At 39.6% G+C, this 19,206-nt stretch overlaps 1 protein-coding gene across 1 annotated transcript in view; it reads right to left on the bottom strand.

The window, feature by feature from the left end:
* Window positions 1–19,206, bottom strand: part of ABCC4 (ATP binding cassette subfamily C member 4 (PEL blood group)) — a 235,733-nt gene that overhangs the window by 144,999 nt on the left and 71,528 nt on the right. The window contains exons 9-13 of the mRNA XM_032785946.2: window positions 17,010–17,114; window positions 10,416–10,505; window positions 9,586–9,777; window positions 6,137–6,231; window positions 5,924–6,010 (exon numbers count right to left, since the gene is read on the bottom strand). Coding sequence (XP_032641837.1) covers window positions 5,924–6,010; window positions 6,137–6,231; window positions 9,586–9,777; window positions 10,416–10,505; window positions 17,010–17,114 — 569 coding nt within the window. The remainder of the gene's footprint in view (window positions 1–5,923; window positions 6,011–6,136; window positions 6,232–9,585; window positions 9,778–10,415; window positions 10,506–17,009; window positions 17,115–19,206) is intronic.

Here is a 19,206-nt window from a genome sequence, read left to right as displayed (position 1 = left end):
GAAGTGCAGATTTGGCAATTGTCAAATCTTGCACAATTGACATGTTTAAGGTCCAATATTTCACAAACTCGCCAAGCTAGAAACAGAAGCTTTGTACCCATTGGAAAAGAAGATTCTCAGATTTCCCTGGAAATGATACTTGCTTCTACCACTGGAAGGACTCAGGTTAACATCATCACTACAAATCTTAGAATCTAATTTTATAAAGACATGATTTTAGTCATTTGGAAGTTTTTTAAAGAGACACCAACTTCAAAGAAGCAACATTTCAGTCTAAATTTTTTTTACCTGCTATTGTTCCAAGTAGCACCTAAGATTACTCACATAACTGAACGATTAGAGTGGAAAAAACTATCTCAATTTGTTTATTCTTTTCAATCTTTCCTCTCCATAGTATCAGTTAAGTTTGGTCAATTTCAAAAATGACTTATTTAAATTGGTCAGTGTTATTACATTTACTAAATATAACTTTGTTCTCCCCCTTCAGGTCCTATACATTTGCACTCGTGATATGTAAGGCTGTGCCAACATTGCCTGCACTTTGGACTATAGAGTCTGAATAGCAGCATGCAACAAAGCGCTGCATTTGTAACTCTCCTATGTGGACACTGATGGCATGAACTAAAAGGTTCCTCATTCTCACTAATGTAATCCTGTTTGAAGACAATTTTTAGTTTTATTTTTTCACCTCTGCAAAAAACACAACCCTGAGAGAGAGAGAGGGGGGGAGAGAGAGAGAGATTACACATTTTAAATTGTGTATTTCCCCCTGAATGTTCTCTTTTTGGCACCTTATGCACATGCTTAACTGTACGGTCAATCGTATTGATTTCAATGGAAATATGGTTGTGAAGTTAAGCACATGCACAAATGTATGCAGGATCAGGGCCTTTGTTATTGATTTATATTTGGTTTGTTCATTCACTCTTATTTTCTTCTCTTTTTCCTGTCAAGTTTTAAGGGTTTGGGGAGTAGGATCCTCAAAGTATTTCTGCAAATTTCAGTGACCTTTATTTAAACAAGTTTTCAGAAACTAAGTAACAAAGTCTTTTACAAATGCAGGTCAAAATTCTCTACAACTTACTAAAGAACAAAATATGTGGTATACCGTGAGGAGATGCTGAATGCACATAAACTTTTATGATGCCATTTCTCCTTTCACACTTATTTTGCTACATATATTTCCATTTCATGAGATGCTTCAGCATGAACTGTGGTGTACTAGTGGTGTAGTTGAACTACAAGGAAGACAACTAGCATAATCTTTAGTTATTATGAGATAGATAATTTGTGTAAAGCAAATTACACAAATCTACACAAATCACAACTTTAGAGAAAATTGTAGAGTTGAACTTGGGTTTGGGTTGGCCAGATAATGCTACTTTGTTTTATTTAGCATTAATATATTGAAATCTGTTCTGGTAAAATCAAAAGGAAGAGCAGGTTAGAGCTGGTGAAATAACATGTTCATTTAAAGTTCTCATTAAAAAGTTCTCCACTTCTCTCATCCCATCCATTGCTCTTAGCAATTGTGTGAACAGCAGAGCAATCAGGACTCAAAAGTGCTGTCTTTGAAACATTCCACAGCCTGATATTCTACAAATACAAAAGATCATGCTCAGAGTTCAGTTCTATCTAGCATGGTTGGGAACTCGCAGACTTTAAAGCATATGCCAAAATTTGTTACTCATTTCAGCTAGCTGCTGAATGCCAATAAAATGTGGAGCAGGGGTAGGCAACCTATGGCACAGGCGAGCTGATTTTCAGTGGCACTCACACTGCCCGGGTCCTGGCCACCAGTCCGGGGGACTCTGCATTTTAATTTAAATTTTAAATGAAGCTTCTTAAACATTTTAAAAACCTTATTTACTGTACGTACAACAATAGTTTAGTTATATATTATAGACTTATAGAAAGAGACCTTCTAAAAACGTTAAAATGTATTACTGGCACGCGAAACCTTCAATTAGAGTGAATAAATGAAGACTCGGCACAGCACTTCTGAAAGGTTGCCGACCCCTGATGTAGACCTTTCCCAATTCTACAGCTGTTATGGAAGCATTAGAAGAAAACTTCTGCTTTCAAAGAGGTATCCATGAAGACTGTGAATAGAAAAAAATGGTTACTAATCTTTTTGTAACTGTAGTTTTTCGAGATGTGTTGCACATGTCCATTCCAACATAGCTGTGTGTGTGCCTCAAACACAATCACCAGAAAGGTTTCCCTCAGTGTACCCGTTGGGTCAGCTCTGGTACAGCGCACTTTTAGCGCCAGTATAAAGGGCCTGGCCAACCCTGCACCCCCTCGGTTCCTTCTTTCTAGCCAACTCTGGTGTAGAGAGGTAGGAGGGAGGGTCTTGGAATGGACATGTGCAACACATCTTGAAGAACAACAGTTACAGAAAGGTTAGTAAACGTTGTTTTTTTCTTTGAGTGATTCCACATGTCCATTCCACTGTAGGTGACTCTCAAGCAGTTGTATAGGAGGTAGGATCAGAGTTCATGGACATGGTGACTGTAAAACAGCTTGACCGAAACTGGCATAATCCTAGCCTGTTGCATAATGAGTAAAAAACATATGCACAGACGACCAAGAAGTCACTCTGCACATGTCCTGAATAGGCACCTGAGCCAGGAATGCTGATGATAAAGATGCTTGCACTCTTGCGGAGTAAGCAGTCAAGATAATTGGTGGCGGAACACCCAACTGATTATAACACGTGAGAATGCATGATGTGATCCATGACAAAAGTCTCTGAGTGGAGACAGGCAGACCTTTCACCCTTTCAGCGATCACTATGAAGAGTTGGATGGGTCTACAGAACGCTATGGTATCGACAGTGGGGAAGAGCAAGTACCTCCCTACCTGTTGAGGCAGACCATGGCTACAGTGTTGCCTATAAGCACCTTCCCAAAATATGAGGCAAAACTACTTGACAGACCAGGCGAACTGCCCAGAGATCTCTGACACTGATGAGTAGCGAGAGTTCTTATGGAGACCATAGGCCTTGAGTCACGAGTGGCCATAGGTGTGCTCCCCAGCCTAGCGCTGATGGGTCCAACACCAGGGAAACTGGCAGATGGGACCATGAGAAAGGAATGCCCAGGCAAATTATCTATGGGTCCAGCCACCAATTGAGAGAGGTGAAGACCAGAGAAGATATAGTGATGACCAAGTCTAGATAATGGCGGTTAGGTGCATACGCTGAGGCCAGCCACAACTGGAGGGACCTGAGGTGTAGCCATGCATGCTGACCACAAACATGCATGAGGGCATGTGGCCCAATGGCCTCAGACAAGAACAGGCTGTTATAACGGGATGGTCTCTAAGGAGTACTATCAGAGATGCGATTATCTGAAACCAACCTTCTCGGAGGAAGGCTCTGACCTAAGCGGAATCGAGCACCTTTCCAAAAAACACTATCCTCTATGGGGGTAGATTTCTGTGCATTTATTAGCATGCCTAAAGCCTGGAATGTTGATTAAATGAGGTAGAGTCCATGATGGCCTCACTGAGGGCTACTCCTGACAGGCCCAGCGGGGTCAGGATGTCAACCAATCTATAGGAGGACTCTTTGACTTCCTCCACCTGTATGCCCAAATTTTGGATTGTCCTTTTCAACAAGTCCTGGTAGGCCTTCTAGTCATTATGGGGAGGTGACGTACCTGCTCCCGACATGGTAACATCAAGAGAGGAGACAGAGGAGCCTCACACTGGCTGAGGGCACTCCTCCTCACCTTCTGTGCTGATTGGATCTCAATGCACCTGCTCCTGGTACACGGCCATGGCCTTGGTACCGAAGTCTGGACTGGATCCTGCCCAAAGGTGTGGGGGTGCCCTTCCTTCAGAGGTCAGCAAATAGGAATGCCTTGACTGGGGTTCCTGCATTGGGAGAAATGCCCACAGGTTCGAAAAAGGCCACTGCATGGTCACAGGCCAGTGATCAGGAGGCCAAGTACCTGATGGTATTCCATGGCCCAGGTGCAGAGCCAGGTACAGATGACTTGAGGAATGCCAGGGTCGACTTCTTGGACAGGAGGAGTACACCCCCCTTCTGACTCTGATGACAAGGAGTCTCTGCCTTGCAACCACGGCTCAGTGGTTCCCACCAATCCTGCCGAAGTCTGCATCATTGGAATGGACATATGCAATCACAAAGAGAGTTGTTCTCCAAGTCTTCCTCCCCATAATAGATCTTGGTTTTACTCTAGAGTTTGGAAAAGCAGACTGAAAAGAACTTATTTCTTTTCTGAGTTTCTAAAGATCTCATTCTACATGCCATTTAGCAGCAATGGGAGATCACATGCCACTGAACCAATGTCATCTAGCCTCTTTATGGCGTTTATTGGTAGGAAAACATTATTTGTACTGCGATAACAGCTAGCAGCCCCAGTCATGGACCTCACTGTGCTAGGCACTGTATGAACTCGGAATTAATGGATCTGGAACTATCAAGCTAGAAGATTAACCTCTAAAACGGTACGTATGCCCTTTCCTTTTTTCTTTGCACTCTATGTAATGAAAATTGAAGACATTAAAACTGGAAGTAGCCCTCCCACAAGAAGCAGAAACGGAAACAGTGTAGCTCAGTGTACATGGGAATGCAGTGGAGAGCATCAGAACATATGAGCTTTATAAGTGATCATGGATGCACACCAATCATAGAAGGCAAAATTCTCCCCTGCACATAAGCCTAGTACAAAGCCTATATACCACTAAAGTCTTATTTAAGACCTACAATGCAGGTAGTGCTGGCTCACAGAAGTGTATTTCAGATACTGAAAGAAACAACAAAATCAGTCTGATGGAATGAGAATGTGAAAAAAAATACATATTCTGTGCCCAATTTTCAAACGATCTGAAAATGCAGCTGTAAATCAGAGAACAACCTACACCAATAGGTATTCAGATGTATAATTATCTAATCTAAATGTTACTTTTCTGCATGGCTATGGAAGTGTGTGCAAGATTGAATTTGCACCCACTAAAGAAAATCATGACAAATGTACATATGATCAAGAAAACAATCCAAAGCCCACTGAAGTCAATAGGAATCTTTCTTCAGACTTGCAACAGGCCTTGGATGAGACCTGTCAATAGAGATAGGAGCATATCAGGTGCATTGGCCTACCCGACTGTTCTTGAGTTATCTATCTGGGCTTGCAGAGCAGACCTCTGAAAGCAGAAATGAAAGGAAAGAAAAAAACCCACAGTTATTTATGAGAAAGGGAACCTGATTCTCATAAAAAACAGCTCTATTTTCCTTGGGGATGAGGGAAGGGCTAGATTCCCCTTTTTTCTACGAGGAATGTGTTTTCTCTTTCCTTTCTCCTCATATTGCTCTCAGGTGTCTAGACAAGAGGACATGACTCCTTATTTCACCTGCCTGAGAGGGGCTAAACTATCAAGAATGAGGGAAGAGTAAAATAACTCAAGACTTTAAAAGGAGAAGGGAGACGCTTCTCCTAGCCACTTAGAACAAACAGTTGCAGTTAACATAAAGCTCTAACAAGGCAAAAAATGAATGAAAATTCTTTGTTTCTTTCTTCAGGTACAGATAAACATTATAAACTAATATTTGGTTGGTACTAGGGATTAAAACTTGCTTAACAAATGTAATATTGTCCTATGAAATTTGCCATTTTGCTCCAAGGAAAATGGCACTTTTTTCCTTAAAAAACATATAGTCCTATTTATTATGGCCTCAAAAACAGATTATGGATTCAAGTGAGGAATGAAACAGCATGAACAGATTAACTGCTTCCATACAAATATCTTAAAGAATAAGTTCAGGAAGAAAATACTGATAATATAAGATACAGAAGGAAAATTGTCTCTAAAAACAATGTTTTTTCTAAACTTCCCCATTTGGAAACAGTAAAATAAATTAAAATTCAAAGGAAAACAAAAAACAGTAACATACTTTTCAAACAAGTGTCTGCCAACTTCTGCATCTACTGCACTCAGTGGATCATCCAAGAGGTAGATGTCTGCATCTTGATACACTGCTCTACAACATTTAAAGAAATGTTAGTCAAGTCAGTGCCAAATACATTCTTAGAGTTAACTTGCTTATATTAGTCACTAGTGTCTATGATAGGTACCACCAGATATTACAAGAAACAACAATTTTTACCTGGCAAGATTTACACGGGCTTTCTGACCACCACTCAGTGTAGCGCCACGATCTCCTATCACTGTTAGGTCACCATCTTCTAACAAATCCATGTCCTGTGGATATAGAGAACATTTAGTGGTAAAAATTCTTTATAAAAGGAATATCTCTTACATCTGAATCAAAATTAATTTCCAAAGTATTTAGTAGTTATTTAATTACTTTACCAAGATACTGAAGCTATTTTCTTTCATCAGTGTATTAAAAAAGCGAGTATCAGGTATACAGGATAAGATATTTGAACAACATAACATGACTGACCTCTAGGCAAGAAGCAGGAGGGGTGGAAGTGGGACAGAAAAAAAATTGGGCCATAAGTTACCTAGTTCTATTGCTGGAGGGTGTACGTTACTTTCAATGTTATATAGATAGCTTGCAGAGGATCTACGGCCCCATACACCAACTTGCTGGGCTCAGACTACCCCTTAAGTACACTAATCAGTATAAAATTTAATAAGCAATTAGTCCATATTATAAACTACTGATTTTAATATTTTGAAATAAAAATTTTTTGTACTACAATATCATTAAAACTGAAAGCTACCTACTACCTATATGAAGTAATTACTTTCCATCAACACTTTCCCTAAGAATTACTCTAGTTTAATTATTCTGATGACATATACCAAGAGTATAGTACACCATGTAACAGAGTTGGGCAAACTATGGCCCGCAGGACCCTCCTGTCCGGCCCCTGAGCTCCTGGCCCAGGAGACTAGCCAGCCCTCAGCCCTGTCCCTGGTGTTCCCCCTCCCCCGCAGCCTCATTTCACTGTGTCACAGGTACAATGCTCTGGGCAGTGGGGCTGCAAGTTCTTGTCGTGCACCACAGCTGCAGAGCCCAGGCCTGACCCAGTGCTCTGTGCTGCACGGTGGCGTGGCTGGCTCCAGCTTGGCAGCACATCTGCCTGACCCGATGCTCTGGGGGATGCAACTTTAGCACTCCCAGCCACCGGTGCTCCAGGCAGCACAGTAAGGGGACAGGGAGCGGGTGGGGGGGAGGTTGGATAGAGGGCAGGGGAGTTCGGGGTGGCGGCCAGGGGGCAGGGGTGTGGATAGGGGTCAGGGCGGTCAGAGAGCAGGAAACAGGGGGGGTTGAATGGGGGCAGAAGTCCCAGGGGGAGGAGTCAGGAATGAGAGGAGGGATTGGATTGGAGGTGGTGTGGACCAGTTCAGGGGTGGGGGGATTGCAGGGCGGTCAGGAGAGAAGGGGTGCTTGATCGGGCAGGGGGTAAGTAATGAGAGGAGGTGGATGGGTGCAGGGGCAGTCAGGGCAGGGAGTCCGGGTGCTGTCAGGGCTAAAAGCAGAGGGGTTCATAGGGGACGGGCATGGGCCACACCTGGCTGTTGGGAGGGACAGTCTCTGCTAATGGCCCTCATTACAATTTTTGGAACTTGATGTGGCCCTTAGGCCAAAAAGTTTGCCCACCCCTGCCATGTAGCATTGCTTTTGATTATAATTGTATAGATCTACTCTACTTCATTTCAGGTTAGAGACGTGTACTAGGTATGATCAGAGGGAATGGAAAACCTGTCCTTATGAAAGGACTGCAAAGAGCTTGGCTGTTTAGCTAGCACAAAAGAAGGTGCGGTGGGATATGCTGTGCTCTTGTTATAAATATGTTTCAGGGGGGATTAAACATTAAGGAAGGAGAGGGAATATTACTCTTAGGCTTAGTACACTATCATGAGACACAGACAAAATGCGTATAAAATTGTGACAACTAAAGGATAGTTGTAGCTTGAAATAGACGAGGTTTGTTACATTAGAGGAGTGAAGTTTCTAGAGAGCAGCTTTACCAAGGGGTAGTAATAGCGTGTTGGCGTAATAAGACATTATCTGGCTTTAAGACTAAGCTCTGATAAGTTTCAATAGGTAAGGTGATTTGGTATGATGGGATAGTATTTTGGCAATTGAATCATTTGATATCAGCAGATAAGTTGCCCAATTCAGGATGGGTGTGGGATGTTGGATGGTGATGGGATCTGAGTTTACTGCAGATGAATTCTTTCCTGTAGTGCTGCGGGTGAGGTCTTGCCCACTATGTCGTCAAGGTGGTTAGCTGATCACTATATTTGGTGTCGGGAAGGTAATTTCTCCTCCAGGACAGATTGGCAGGGGCCCTTGGAGGTTTTTCGCCTTTCGTTCTGCGGATCGGGCACTTGCTGGTGAATTCTCTGCAGCTGAGGTCTTCAAACCACAATTTGAAGACTTCAATAACTCGGACATAGGTTAGGGGTTTGTTATAGAAGTGAATGGGTAGGGTTCTGTGGCCTGCTTTGTGCAGGAGGTCAGACTAGATGATCATATTGGTCCCTTCTGACCTATGAGTCTATGAGTCTTCCTGAATAAAGCAAAGGTCTTATGCTGGTTCATGTAACACATTCAATAAGTTCACCACATTTTAACACTCCACAAGTCTCAGGAAAAAGTCTAAAAAAGCAGATCTGCCAAAAGAAGAAAAGTCAGTTTTAAGCGTCAGGCACTTCAAAATGTTAATTTTTCAGAAGTATGGTTGGTGCACTGTATAAACTCACAAAACTTGAAATTTAGACAACAGTGAACTATAACAGCAGGAGAGATTAAGGAAGTTCTATCTACAGTGTGTAAAAACAACCTTGCAAAAAAGATTTTCCATCACAGTAACAGACTACTTTTCACCTGTATTACTGCGATAGGAGTATCATAACATGCTGCAGGATATGCAGCATAATAATACCCTTTAGCTTCCAAGCAAAATGTCTATTTCTTGACAAATAGGCTTAACCCTCTTCTGTATCACACATCACAAATTCCTTCTATACATACATACAAAGACAGACAGAGACACACACACCTTTCAAAAACATTTTTCCACAAGGCTACAAGGGCTCAGCAGGTTCTCCAGTCTATAGCGTTAAGAAGCTATGAATATTACACTGCAATATGCATATTGTACATCTTAAAGGGAGTATAGCATTGTGTAATGGTTATTTGCAAAACAAAAGTGGCAAGTAGCATCAGTTATGAATGTTTGTGTTTCTACCTTGTTAGCCCATTTAAGCAGTTAGCTCCTCTAAGCAATTGTATCTATTCTACAAACAATTAACAAGGCTAAAACTCATTATGAAACAAAATATTTGGAACTACTATAGCTTTTTCCTATCAAATTTGTCCTAGCTTCTCAGAAAATCAGTCTCCATCTAGTGAATGTATTATGAATTACAAGAATTTGCTCTTATACCTAGATCTCACAAAACTACTATGTAGTGTTAAATTACAGGATTCATCTATATCACAAGAAAATTGGTAACTAATTCTATAGATTACACACCACAACAGATACTACCTATTATAGCAATAACATTAAAGTGAAAAACAAAGTTGGGTGCTGCTAAACCAGAATCAACATTCAAAAGAAAACCACTTACTTTTTTAAGAGCACAAACTTTTAGAACTTTTTCATACTTTTCTTTCTCATATTTTCTACCAAATAGTATATTACTTCTCACGGTGCCAGGAAATACCGATGGCTGTTGAGAAACATAGGCTATTCTTCCTCTAACATCCATCAAGCCTTTATCTTTAGGCAGTTCACCGAGGACAGCACTTAAGAGAGATGACTGCAAGAGAGTTTATTGTTTGGTTGGTAGTTTAAAAAGAAAAAAAGTTGTTAAACTCAGTTTTTGAACACTATAAAGAAAACGCAGAAAAGAAACTATACTTGCCCCCACTACAGATTCAGAAACTAATTTTTCAGTTTCATGTGTAAAAAAAAAAAAAACAACTTTGGATAAAATTTTCTAACGCACCTAAGTGACTTCAAAACTTCAGTCCCATTGAGAGTCAATGAGACACAAGCTCCAAAGTCACCTAATTCTCAATGGGACTTAAATTTGAAGTCACCTAGGTACTTTTGAAAATGTCATCCTTTAACTTAGTTAGTTATATCATTTTCAAAATACTTTGCCATTGTTATTGTATTAAAAGCTTCATTTTGTAAATAATGGGACAAAAAACTTAAAAGAATTCTAAAACCAACACACTATGAAGCATTGGGAAGGGTGGAGGGAGAAGAGTCTTAATTTTGAACTTGGAACCATATTCTTCACAGTAAGTGGCATTTCCCTAACTGCTCTGTATTCCAGCATGCGCATCTAAATGTATTATACAACACAAGAAATTCATAAAACTTGAATGCATATGTCCAATAGAACAGTAGGAAAACAATGCAAAAACAGAGCAACACATAATGACTTACTTTTCCAGCTCCTACAGGGCCAATCACAGCCAATAATTCACCTGGTCTGACAGTAAAAGAAAGTTGCTGAAGGGTTGGGATTTCCAAACTCTATGAATGTATGAAGGGAAAAATAAGTTAATTTTTCTCAATACTGAAAAATATATCAAAAATGTCTCTTAAAAAGTGGAATAGTGTACATAAACTAAGCAGATAAATCCACACGCTTAATAAACATGAAACTGTTAAAATATTTATTTATTTATTTCTAGTTCTGTTTATTTCCTCAGTTGATACAGAGCATTTGTCTACATGCTTTGCATCTCTCCTTCCAACCTTTAATAGTAACATTTCAATTTCTAGCAAAATGGAGATTCATTCCTTTTCTAAATTGTAAACTCCTTATGGCCATGATCCATCATTTTAACGATAATAATCCCCACAAGGTGGCAGCAACAGGACATTTTTATAGGTTGATTGCTCAATGAAGCATAAACAGTCTAGGATCTATGCTGGTGTTTACTTCAACAGCGCGATGCCAGTTAACACCAGCTGGGGACCTGGAACATATATGTTTATTTATTTAAGAAGTGATTCAGTAGATATACATTATAACAGCTATAATGACCCATTTGTCAGTGTTTACCAGTCAGGTACTGACCATATAAAACTCTAAGCACACATGGTCAACCCCCCACCCACACACAATATTTTATATATTCTTGGTATAATTTAGGTCTAAACCTTTAAAACATCTCTGATGGCAGGAGACATTCCATGTCTCACAGAAAAGTTTTAACTTGAGTAAAAGCTAAAATATTTCCATCATTGTGTGCATATATAGAAAGTAGCATAAGAGCTTATGGTACTGGTGAAATTCCAGAGAAATCTGCACACTTTTAAATTACCTATATATTATATTTAGGGTTTATATGCAATTATTTCCTATATATAATATATTGTGACAGACCCAGACGAGTTGGGTGCAGGAGTCTGGTAAAAGGCAAACATATTGGCCACTGGATGAATAGTTTTCTGTTCCCTGAGTGACCAGAGCAGGGACTGCCCTAGAGCAATCAGACACCTGCTAGAACCAGTTAAGACAGGCAAGCTAATTAAGACACCTGGTGCCAGTTAAGAACTTACTAGAATCAATTATGGCAGGCAGGCTAATCAGGACACCTGCTTTAAAAAGGACCTCCCATCAGTTAGTGGGGGAGGGGCACACAAGGAGCAGGGAGTGAGAAGGCATGCTGCTGGAGGACTGAAGAGTACAAGTGTGATCAGGCTTCAGGAGGAAGGTTCTGCAGTGAGAATAAAGAAGGTGCTGGGGGGAGGCCATGGGGAAGTAGCCCAGGGAGTTGTAGCAGTCATGCACCTGATACAGGAGACACTGTAGACAGCTGCTAACCACAGGGCCCTGGGCTAGAACCTGGTGTAGAGGGCGAGCCGGGTTCCCCCCAACCCCTATCTGACACAGGAGGAGTTGACCTGGCCTAAGAGACACACCAGAGGGGAAGGTCTAAACTGGGAAGGGATCTGCCCTGTCCCTGACCCACTAGGTGGGACACAGACTGTGGGGATTGTTCTCCCTTTCCCCCATGCTGGCCAGTGATGAGGTTGGCTGAGTGAATGGCAGGTTTGAGCCTCTAGCAAAAGCTACTAAACTAAGGGCTACCGCGAACCTCTGAGGCAAGCAAATCTCCCAGAAAGCACAGGATCCACCAAGGCAGAGGAGGAACTTTGTCACAATATATAAGGGAAAAAGCTTGGATATGAGTATCTCCTGGGCAAGATAATTCTGAACTGAATTGACAATCTAAGTAATTAAATAGCTTATTTATATTTCTCAATTCTAACTTTAGAGTTGTTCGGTTGAACTGCCATAGACAGTTTCATAATTTAACTGGCATATAAATTTAATGGGCACACTAATAAGGATCCACAGCTCCATGCTGGTACCAAAGTAACCTGCTCCAAATAATACAGAACTAGGATAAAGTATGCATTTGGAACAAGAGTGTTATAAAACCTTGCATTAATTGATTTTGCTTGTCTTTGGATAAATTATAACATTCCATGTTGAGTTGTTCTTTTAAAAGACTGTAAATACTACAAACAAACAAACTTTATTTTGCTTTCTCTGATTTCTTATTTGCTTTATGTCAACTAACAAAATTTATAAAGCCACAATAATTCCCTAGCTATACTTCAGCTAAGAAACAAAAGATCCAAAGAACCATGAGAAACTCAGTAACTGGTTAAGTAAAATTACTTAACCAACATGCTTTAAATTCATCAATACATAGATTTCACATCCAGAAGGGACCATTGTGATAATCTAATCTTACCTCCTGTATAACACAGGCCATAGAATTTCCCCAAATTAATTCCTAGAATATATCTTTTAGAAAAACATCCCATCTTGTTTTAAAAACTCTCAGTGATAGAGAATCCAGCACGACCCTGGGTAAGTTGTTCCACTGGTTAGTTACCCAAACTGCTAAACATTTACCTTATTTCAAGCCTGAATTTGTCTGCCTTAAACTTCCAGTGATCAGACTGTTTTATACCTTTCTCTGCTAGATCAAAGAGCCCATTATCAAATATCTGTTCCTCATGTAAACAGATGCAAACTGCTCAATCACTATAAAACAGGTTTTTAAATCCTTTCATCATTCTCATGGCTCTGAACCTTCTCCAGTTTATCATATCTTTCTTTAATTGTGTAAACCAGAACTGGACACAGTATTCCAGAAGCAGTCACACCAGTGCCAAATACAGAGGTAAAATAAACTCTACTCCAAACCCAGTTTCCCTTGTTTATGATCTAAGCATTGCATTAGCTCTTTTGGCCACAGCATGGCGCTTGAAGCTCATGTTCAGCCGACAGTCTCCTATGACTTCCAAATCTTCTGCAGAGTCACTCCTTCCAGGATAGAATCCCCCAGCTTATAAGGAGAGCCTACATTCTTTGTTCCTTTACATTTAGCCATACTAAAACACATATTGTTTGCTTGACCACAGCTTACCAAGAGATCCAGACCTCTCTGTATCAGTGACCTGTCCTCTTGATTATTTACCAGTAACTCCCCCAATTTGTGTGTTACCTGCAAACTTTTTATCAGTGATGATTTTGTTTTCTTCCAGATCATTAATAAAAATATTAAATAGCATAGGCCAAGAACCAATCCCTGTGGATGCCACCTGAAGCACACTCATTCAGTGATGAGTCCCTTTTTACAAGTATATTTTGAGACCTATCAGATAGCCAGCCAAAGCATATTACATTAATACTACACCTTTATCAAACTTGATATATTGACGAAATTACAAGTGTTTTATAACTTAGCTTTCTCCATGATCTTTTCAGCAAAACTCCTCTAATAAGCTATTTTGTCCCATTACTAAAAACTTAAGACAACTTTTTTCCAGGTGAGTATTCTCACCGCCTTATTCTAATTAAAAATTAAAATAAAAACTGTAATTTGAGATTAATTTTAGCCACCACATTAAGACTAATTCCAGTCATCCTATTGGTTGGGCTTGAATGCTGTGCAACTCACCTGAAAATGTGACTAAATTGTTTTACAAGAATATTTTGTAACCTTTTCCTGTGAATCATCAATGGTGACACAAGTGTTGGTGAAAAAACCATCATCTGGGGAATACATTTCCCTTTTGTATTAGAATATGGCTACCACACCAAAAAAACTCACATGCATTATGAATCTCACAACACATAATAAACAGTATAATTTGTGTACTTAATACTCTAAGTGTGACACAGGGATGAGCAGGAGGCAGAGGAAATTGGTGCCATTTGGATAGTACGCACTTAAGATCATGGTTCTGGTTGTTCAGAATAGTACCAGCTTGTAAAACATGTACCAAACTTGACAAACAATGTGTTGAGAGCTATAAGCCCTCTTTGATGCTTGGCACAGCCAAATTGTATTTTAACTTCTAGAAAATGCCAGGACACACACACACACGGCTAAATCCCCCTTATTACTAATGTCCCCCAACCAGGAGGGTACAGTGCTTAAGAATGCATAACAATTGATATTTTGATCTTCCCTAAGAGCAGCAAAGAGTCCTGTGCCACCTTATAGACTAACAGATGTATTGGAGCATGAGCTTTCCTGGGTGAATACCCACTTCATCAGATGCATGAGATGAAGCGGGTATTCACCCAGGAAAGCTCATGCTCCAGTACGTCTGTTAGTCTATAAGTGCCACAGGACTCTTTGCTGCTCTTACAGATCCAGACTAACACAGCTACCCCTCTGATACTTGATCTTCCCTAGATTATTTCACACACACATGCACACAATACTTACAATATTTGTAACATGTTACTAGTGTCATTAAATAATCAACATGATTTTAACAGATGGTTTGTTGAAATACTCTGCTTACTGAAATTTATTTTAAAAAATGTTTCCACTAACAAAAACAGTATGTATTACTTATTAAGTGTCAACAGTGTGATTGGCACTGTACAGGACACAAATTAAAAAGACACACATGAAAGCTATTTCCTTTCACTAGGTGGTTAATTTAACTGGCTTAAAAAAAAAAGAATCTTTCTTGTCTGTACATTGTCCAAAACTGGTGATTTATCATTGTATAATATGGGAAAAGTTACAGCAAAAAATGCAGAAGTTAATTTTAGTTCTAATTAAATAAGGAAGTTCAAGCCATACATTCTTTTTAATAAATATCATGTATTAGAAAAAACGTAAAATCATTATTATTAATAGTTGAAAGGCTTTAAAGATAGCCAATCACACACACAAAAAAGAGCTACATGTGTATACATTCATTGAAGAGTCTTGCTCAGCAGTCATCAGACCTGGGTGAAAGAGCCCACGACTATGTAAAATGCTAGAGGTCACTTCCCCCCGCCCCCCATTGCAATCATGTGACAAATCAGAAGTCAGTGACAAAACTTACAGACTTATATACAACTCACAGTAAATCAAATAGAGAAGGGGTTGTCTTAATATATTTTGAGCTTGGCCCTAGTGTGTGACACAGATAGCACTGACCAGAACAATGCAGAGTTCAGGCAAATGTTAATATATAAGATTCGCCCCATAGCGTTCTGGCAATGCACCTCAGTCTTGACCCCCTGTCAGAATCCTGGACCTCTCTCAAGGCAAACTAGGAAAAGACATATGGGAATAGTATTTCATTACCTGGGTCCAATCCAAAGCCCACAGAATTAAGTGGCAGGCTCTGTATGCGAGGGGGTAGTAATTTCTTTTGATGTCAGCGGGCTTTGGATCAGGCCCGTTATAAGAAATATGAAGACTTTTAATCAAAAAACAACAAAGAAAAGCTGAAAATGTCAGTGAGAACGCAGAAGGAGATGGCAGAGACAGCATCATGCTACACTGTAATCTGTCATCAAATCACAAATGGCCAGTATAGACAAGAAGATATAAAACAAAATGCTAAATCACATTGTGAAGCCATGTTCAAGCAAAACATTTTCTGACAGAGATTTGAAAGTTCCATCTATTTCTTTAAAGCCCATTAGTAACAAAAGCTTGTATACCCGCTCACATCAAAAACATTGTTAAAATGATTTTACTGAATAAAGATATCAACTAGGAACTAATGTTGAACTGCACAACTGAAATACTTTGTTTTTATATATAGTAATTTCATTTCTTGGGGGGTGGGGTTAAGTCAGACTGGGAGAGGCATGCAGCATGTCTTATGGATAACATTAAATTTATATACAATATAATTTTTAGGACTTCCAGATTCCTTATAACTACAGATAGAAGTCACTGTGCACTGCCGGATGCAATCCATAAGAGAAACTATGAAAGTTTCAAAATGCACAATAAATTGTTGTTTGACACAGCATTACTAGTTTTAAAATGAAAAAGGTACCTTAACGTCTTGTTTTTAAAACCCCAAATAGTCCATGTAATACCTTTTTTTAAACATCACTTTTGAGTTTATGAAGCTTTTTAGTCCTTTTTACATAAAAAGTTATCTATAAATCAACTCTAGGGCTGCCATTGTAATTAAAAGAACAAAATGTTTCAGGTTTGCCATTGAGAGCTCCTGCTCTCAACCACAGTATGCATGGCAGTGCATCATGCTGTTTCTAGACCAATGACTGATCTGCTGTCAGTTCTTCTGAATCAGATAATAGACTAAAACCTGATAATGTACTATACAAAGGTCACCAGAAAGGAGCATTATACTCCATTTTACGTTTTGTGTCCTTGACTAGCAACAAATCAGAGTTAGGGTTCAGAGTATGAGTGTGACAGCAGAGTGCTACTCAGCCAAGCTGAGAGAAACTGCCACATAGAACAGTAGCTTCTTATATAACTGGTTATAACATTTAGAGATAGATTAATTATAAAATTCAGCTAATTTGATGGTGTTTCCATAGCTATTCTTCAGTTTTGACTTCACCCGCTAAATGGTTTCACACATATGTAAGAAGTTATATATGAAGTTTATGTATTGAATGTATTGTGCAATATACCCACTACCTTATTTAGGCTCAAAATACTTGCAGCACCGAATTCAATATGTTTTTAAAAAACCTATATCCATGGGGTTTTGCAGAGGGAGCTTTACCTTATCCCAATAACAAGTCAAGTCTTGAACATGAATTAGGACATTTTCGTTGCTATTCTCCAGTTGCGGATTGAACTGTGAAATCTCATCAAGTATTAGAAAGTTCTGTAGTAAAAGAAAAAACAGGGACTGCTTAACAGGACCTAGAAAAATGAATTAAAAATAAAAGTGTTTCTGGGTATACAGTACAAAAATGCAAATCTGTGACAAAACTACTCTGACCTAGGAATTATGTTTCCAAAACAACGTACAAAGACTTCAAACGGTATCCCATAATTAAACCAACCATATCTGTGCATTTACCTATTGTTCCAACAGCAATACTATCCAGAAGTGTATATTTCATGGAATAAAAATACTTCCAGTGAGGTTTCAGGAATTTTTTTTTTTTTTGTTAAGAACTCTTATGAGAAAGTTGGTACCATAATCTGAACTTCAGTCAGCTGAAATTTTTGCTTTGAAATTTTGACAATTTAACAATGTGTAAGGATCTCCCCACTTTTTCTGCCCCGTCTAGCACCTTTCCCGACCTGTCAATAGTTTTGACTCTATCTTTACTCATCACATAATTTAGCACATTTCCACACCCCTTTCTGGGATATTGCACTAATGCGCACCCATTTTACACATCATTCTCCCTTTTGTCACAAGCCCAGGCTTTCAAATTCAGTGGTTCTCAACTTTTTTGAGCTCAAGACCCATTTATAAATGTTTATGGCCTGTCGCGACCCAGTAAATAGTCTGGGAGTGGAAGCCCTGGGGTGCTTTTGGTCATGTCCTGTCCCGAAGGGGGGTGGTTGGGGTCTGCCCAGCACTCACCCCACAGTGGTGGCTTCTGCAGCTCCTGTGCTGTGGAGCTGTCTGGGCTTGGCTCTCTCCGGGGTCGCAGTGCTGCTCAAGTTTGCCTCCCTCCCCCACTGACTGAACCAAATTTGTGAGAGTGGAGTTGTGGAATTGCAATATGACTCACTCAAATTTGGCCTATCTGCACTCCCGTCATCACAACAGCTAGGCCAAACCTGAGTGGTGCTGGGACTCAGAGGTTGCAGTGCCTGGACCAGGGAGGCAAGCCCAGCCAGCCCCATGGGACAGGAGCCACTGGAACTCTTTTGAAACATTCTGGAGACCCAGTTTTGTGTCCTGACCTACAGAGTGAGAAACCTTGTTCTAACTGAATGTATGCTTAGAGTGGTCTATCTATAAAATAATACAGAAGTGGGATTGAATTTATACTTAACTGTTTTGGGAAATAGGGCAGGGGAAGGTGCTTATGAGTGGTGTTCTGTGTTTGCATGCTGTATGTTTTGCTAAAAAAAAATTTTTTAAATATTTATCTGTCCTTCAAAATTTTCACTAAAACGAAGAGCCCTTCAATACAGCTAAAGACAATAGATGCTAATTTCCAACAAATATTAAAGGTTGTGAAGAAAGACCTTAATTTTAGTAAATGGAATAAGAAAAATTGGAGTGCAGGTTAAGCATGTATTCCCATTATGGTCTAGCAGTCTTTTTAAAAAGACAAATGCTAAAGGAATTGTGTGAAAGAGAGGAAATTTTACTTGTGTTCCAGAATTAAAAAAACAAATAAGGCTAATTGCTAAATTTACACAGGTTTTGTAAAGAGTTTGAAAAAAGTCTTTCTACATACTCATTTTGATATTTTTGTTTTGTTGGGTTTTTTTTGTTTTATCCCCTTTAGTTTATATATTAATATGATACACTGAATAATCCCATAGAAAGATGTGGGGTTAGAAAAGCCTTCAGACAAGATCAGGAAAATGCAATGCAACTTTATATTCTATGATGTGTGTAGGTTTGGCTTGACAAGAGTGAGGCCTCATTTCTTAGGAGACAGGATTAGGGAGGAAAACAGATCAGCAGGCTGGAAACAGAATGTCTATACTAGCTAAAATAACTAGAAACATCCGGGGAATCATTTATCATAGGCAAGATAAGCCTGGAACGTAGGATGATATAAATAGTAAATTGTGCATGGACAGAATGTGCTGTAGAGGGATTGACTCCTACAAAGTGACCAAGCCAATCCCAAAACATGTGATTCAATGTGTAAATAAAAAAAAAAAAATTCCCCTCTCACCCCTATGGGTGGTATGTGTCTTCCTCAACCTCGGGTCCTCTACCAGAGGCCTGGGAGTTTGAGGGTTCTGCGCAGTATCTTAGCTGTTCCTAGCACTGC

This window comes from Chelonoidis abingdonii, chromosome 1 (assembly GCF_003597395.2).
Source record: "Chelonoidis abingdonii isolate Lonesome George chromosome 1, CheloAbing_2.0, whole genome shotgun sequence".
In the NCBI taxonomy this organism is placed as follows: Eukaryota; Metazoa; Chordata; order Testudines; family Testudinidae; genus Chelonoidis; species Chelonoidis abingdonii.
Note: the sequence above shows the minus strand (reverse complement) of the source record. Positions and strands in the feature narration are given on the sequence as shown.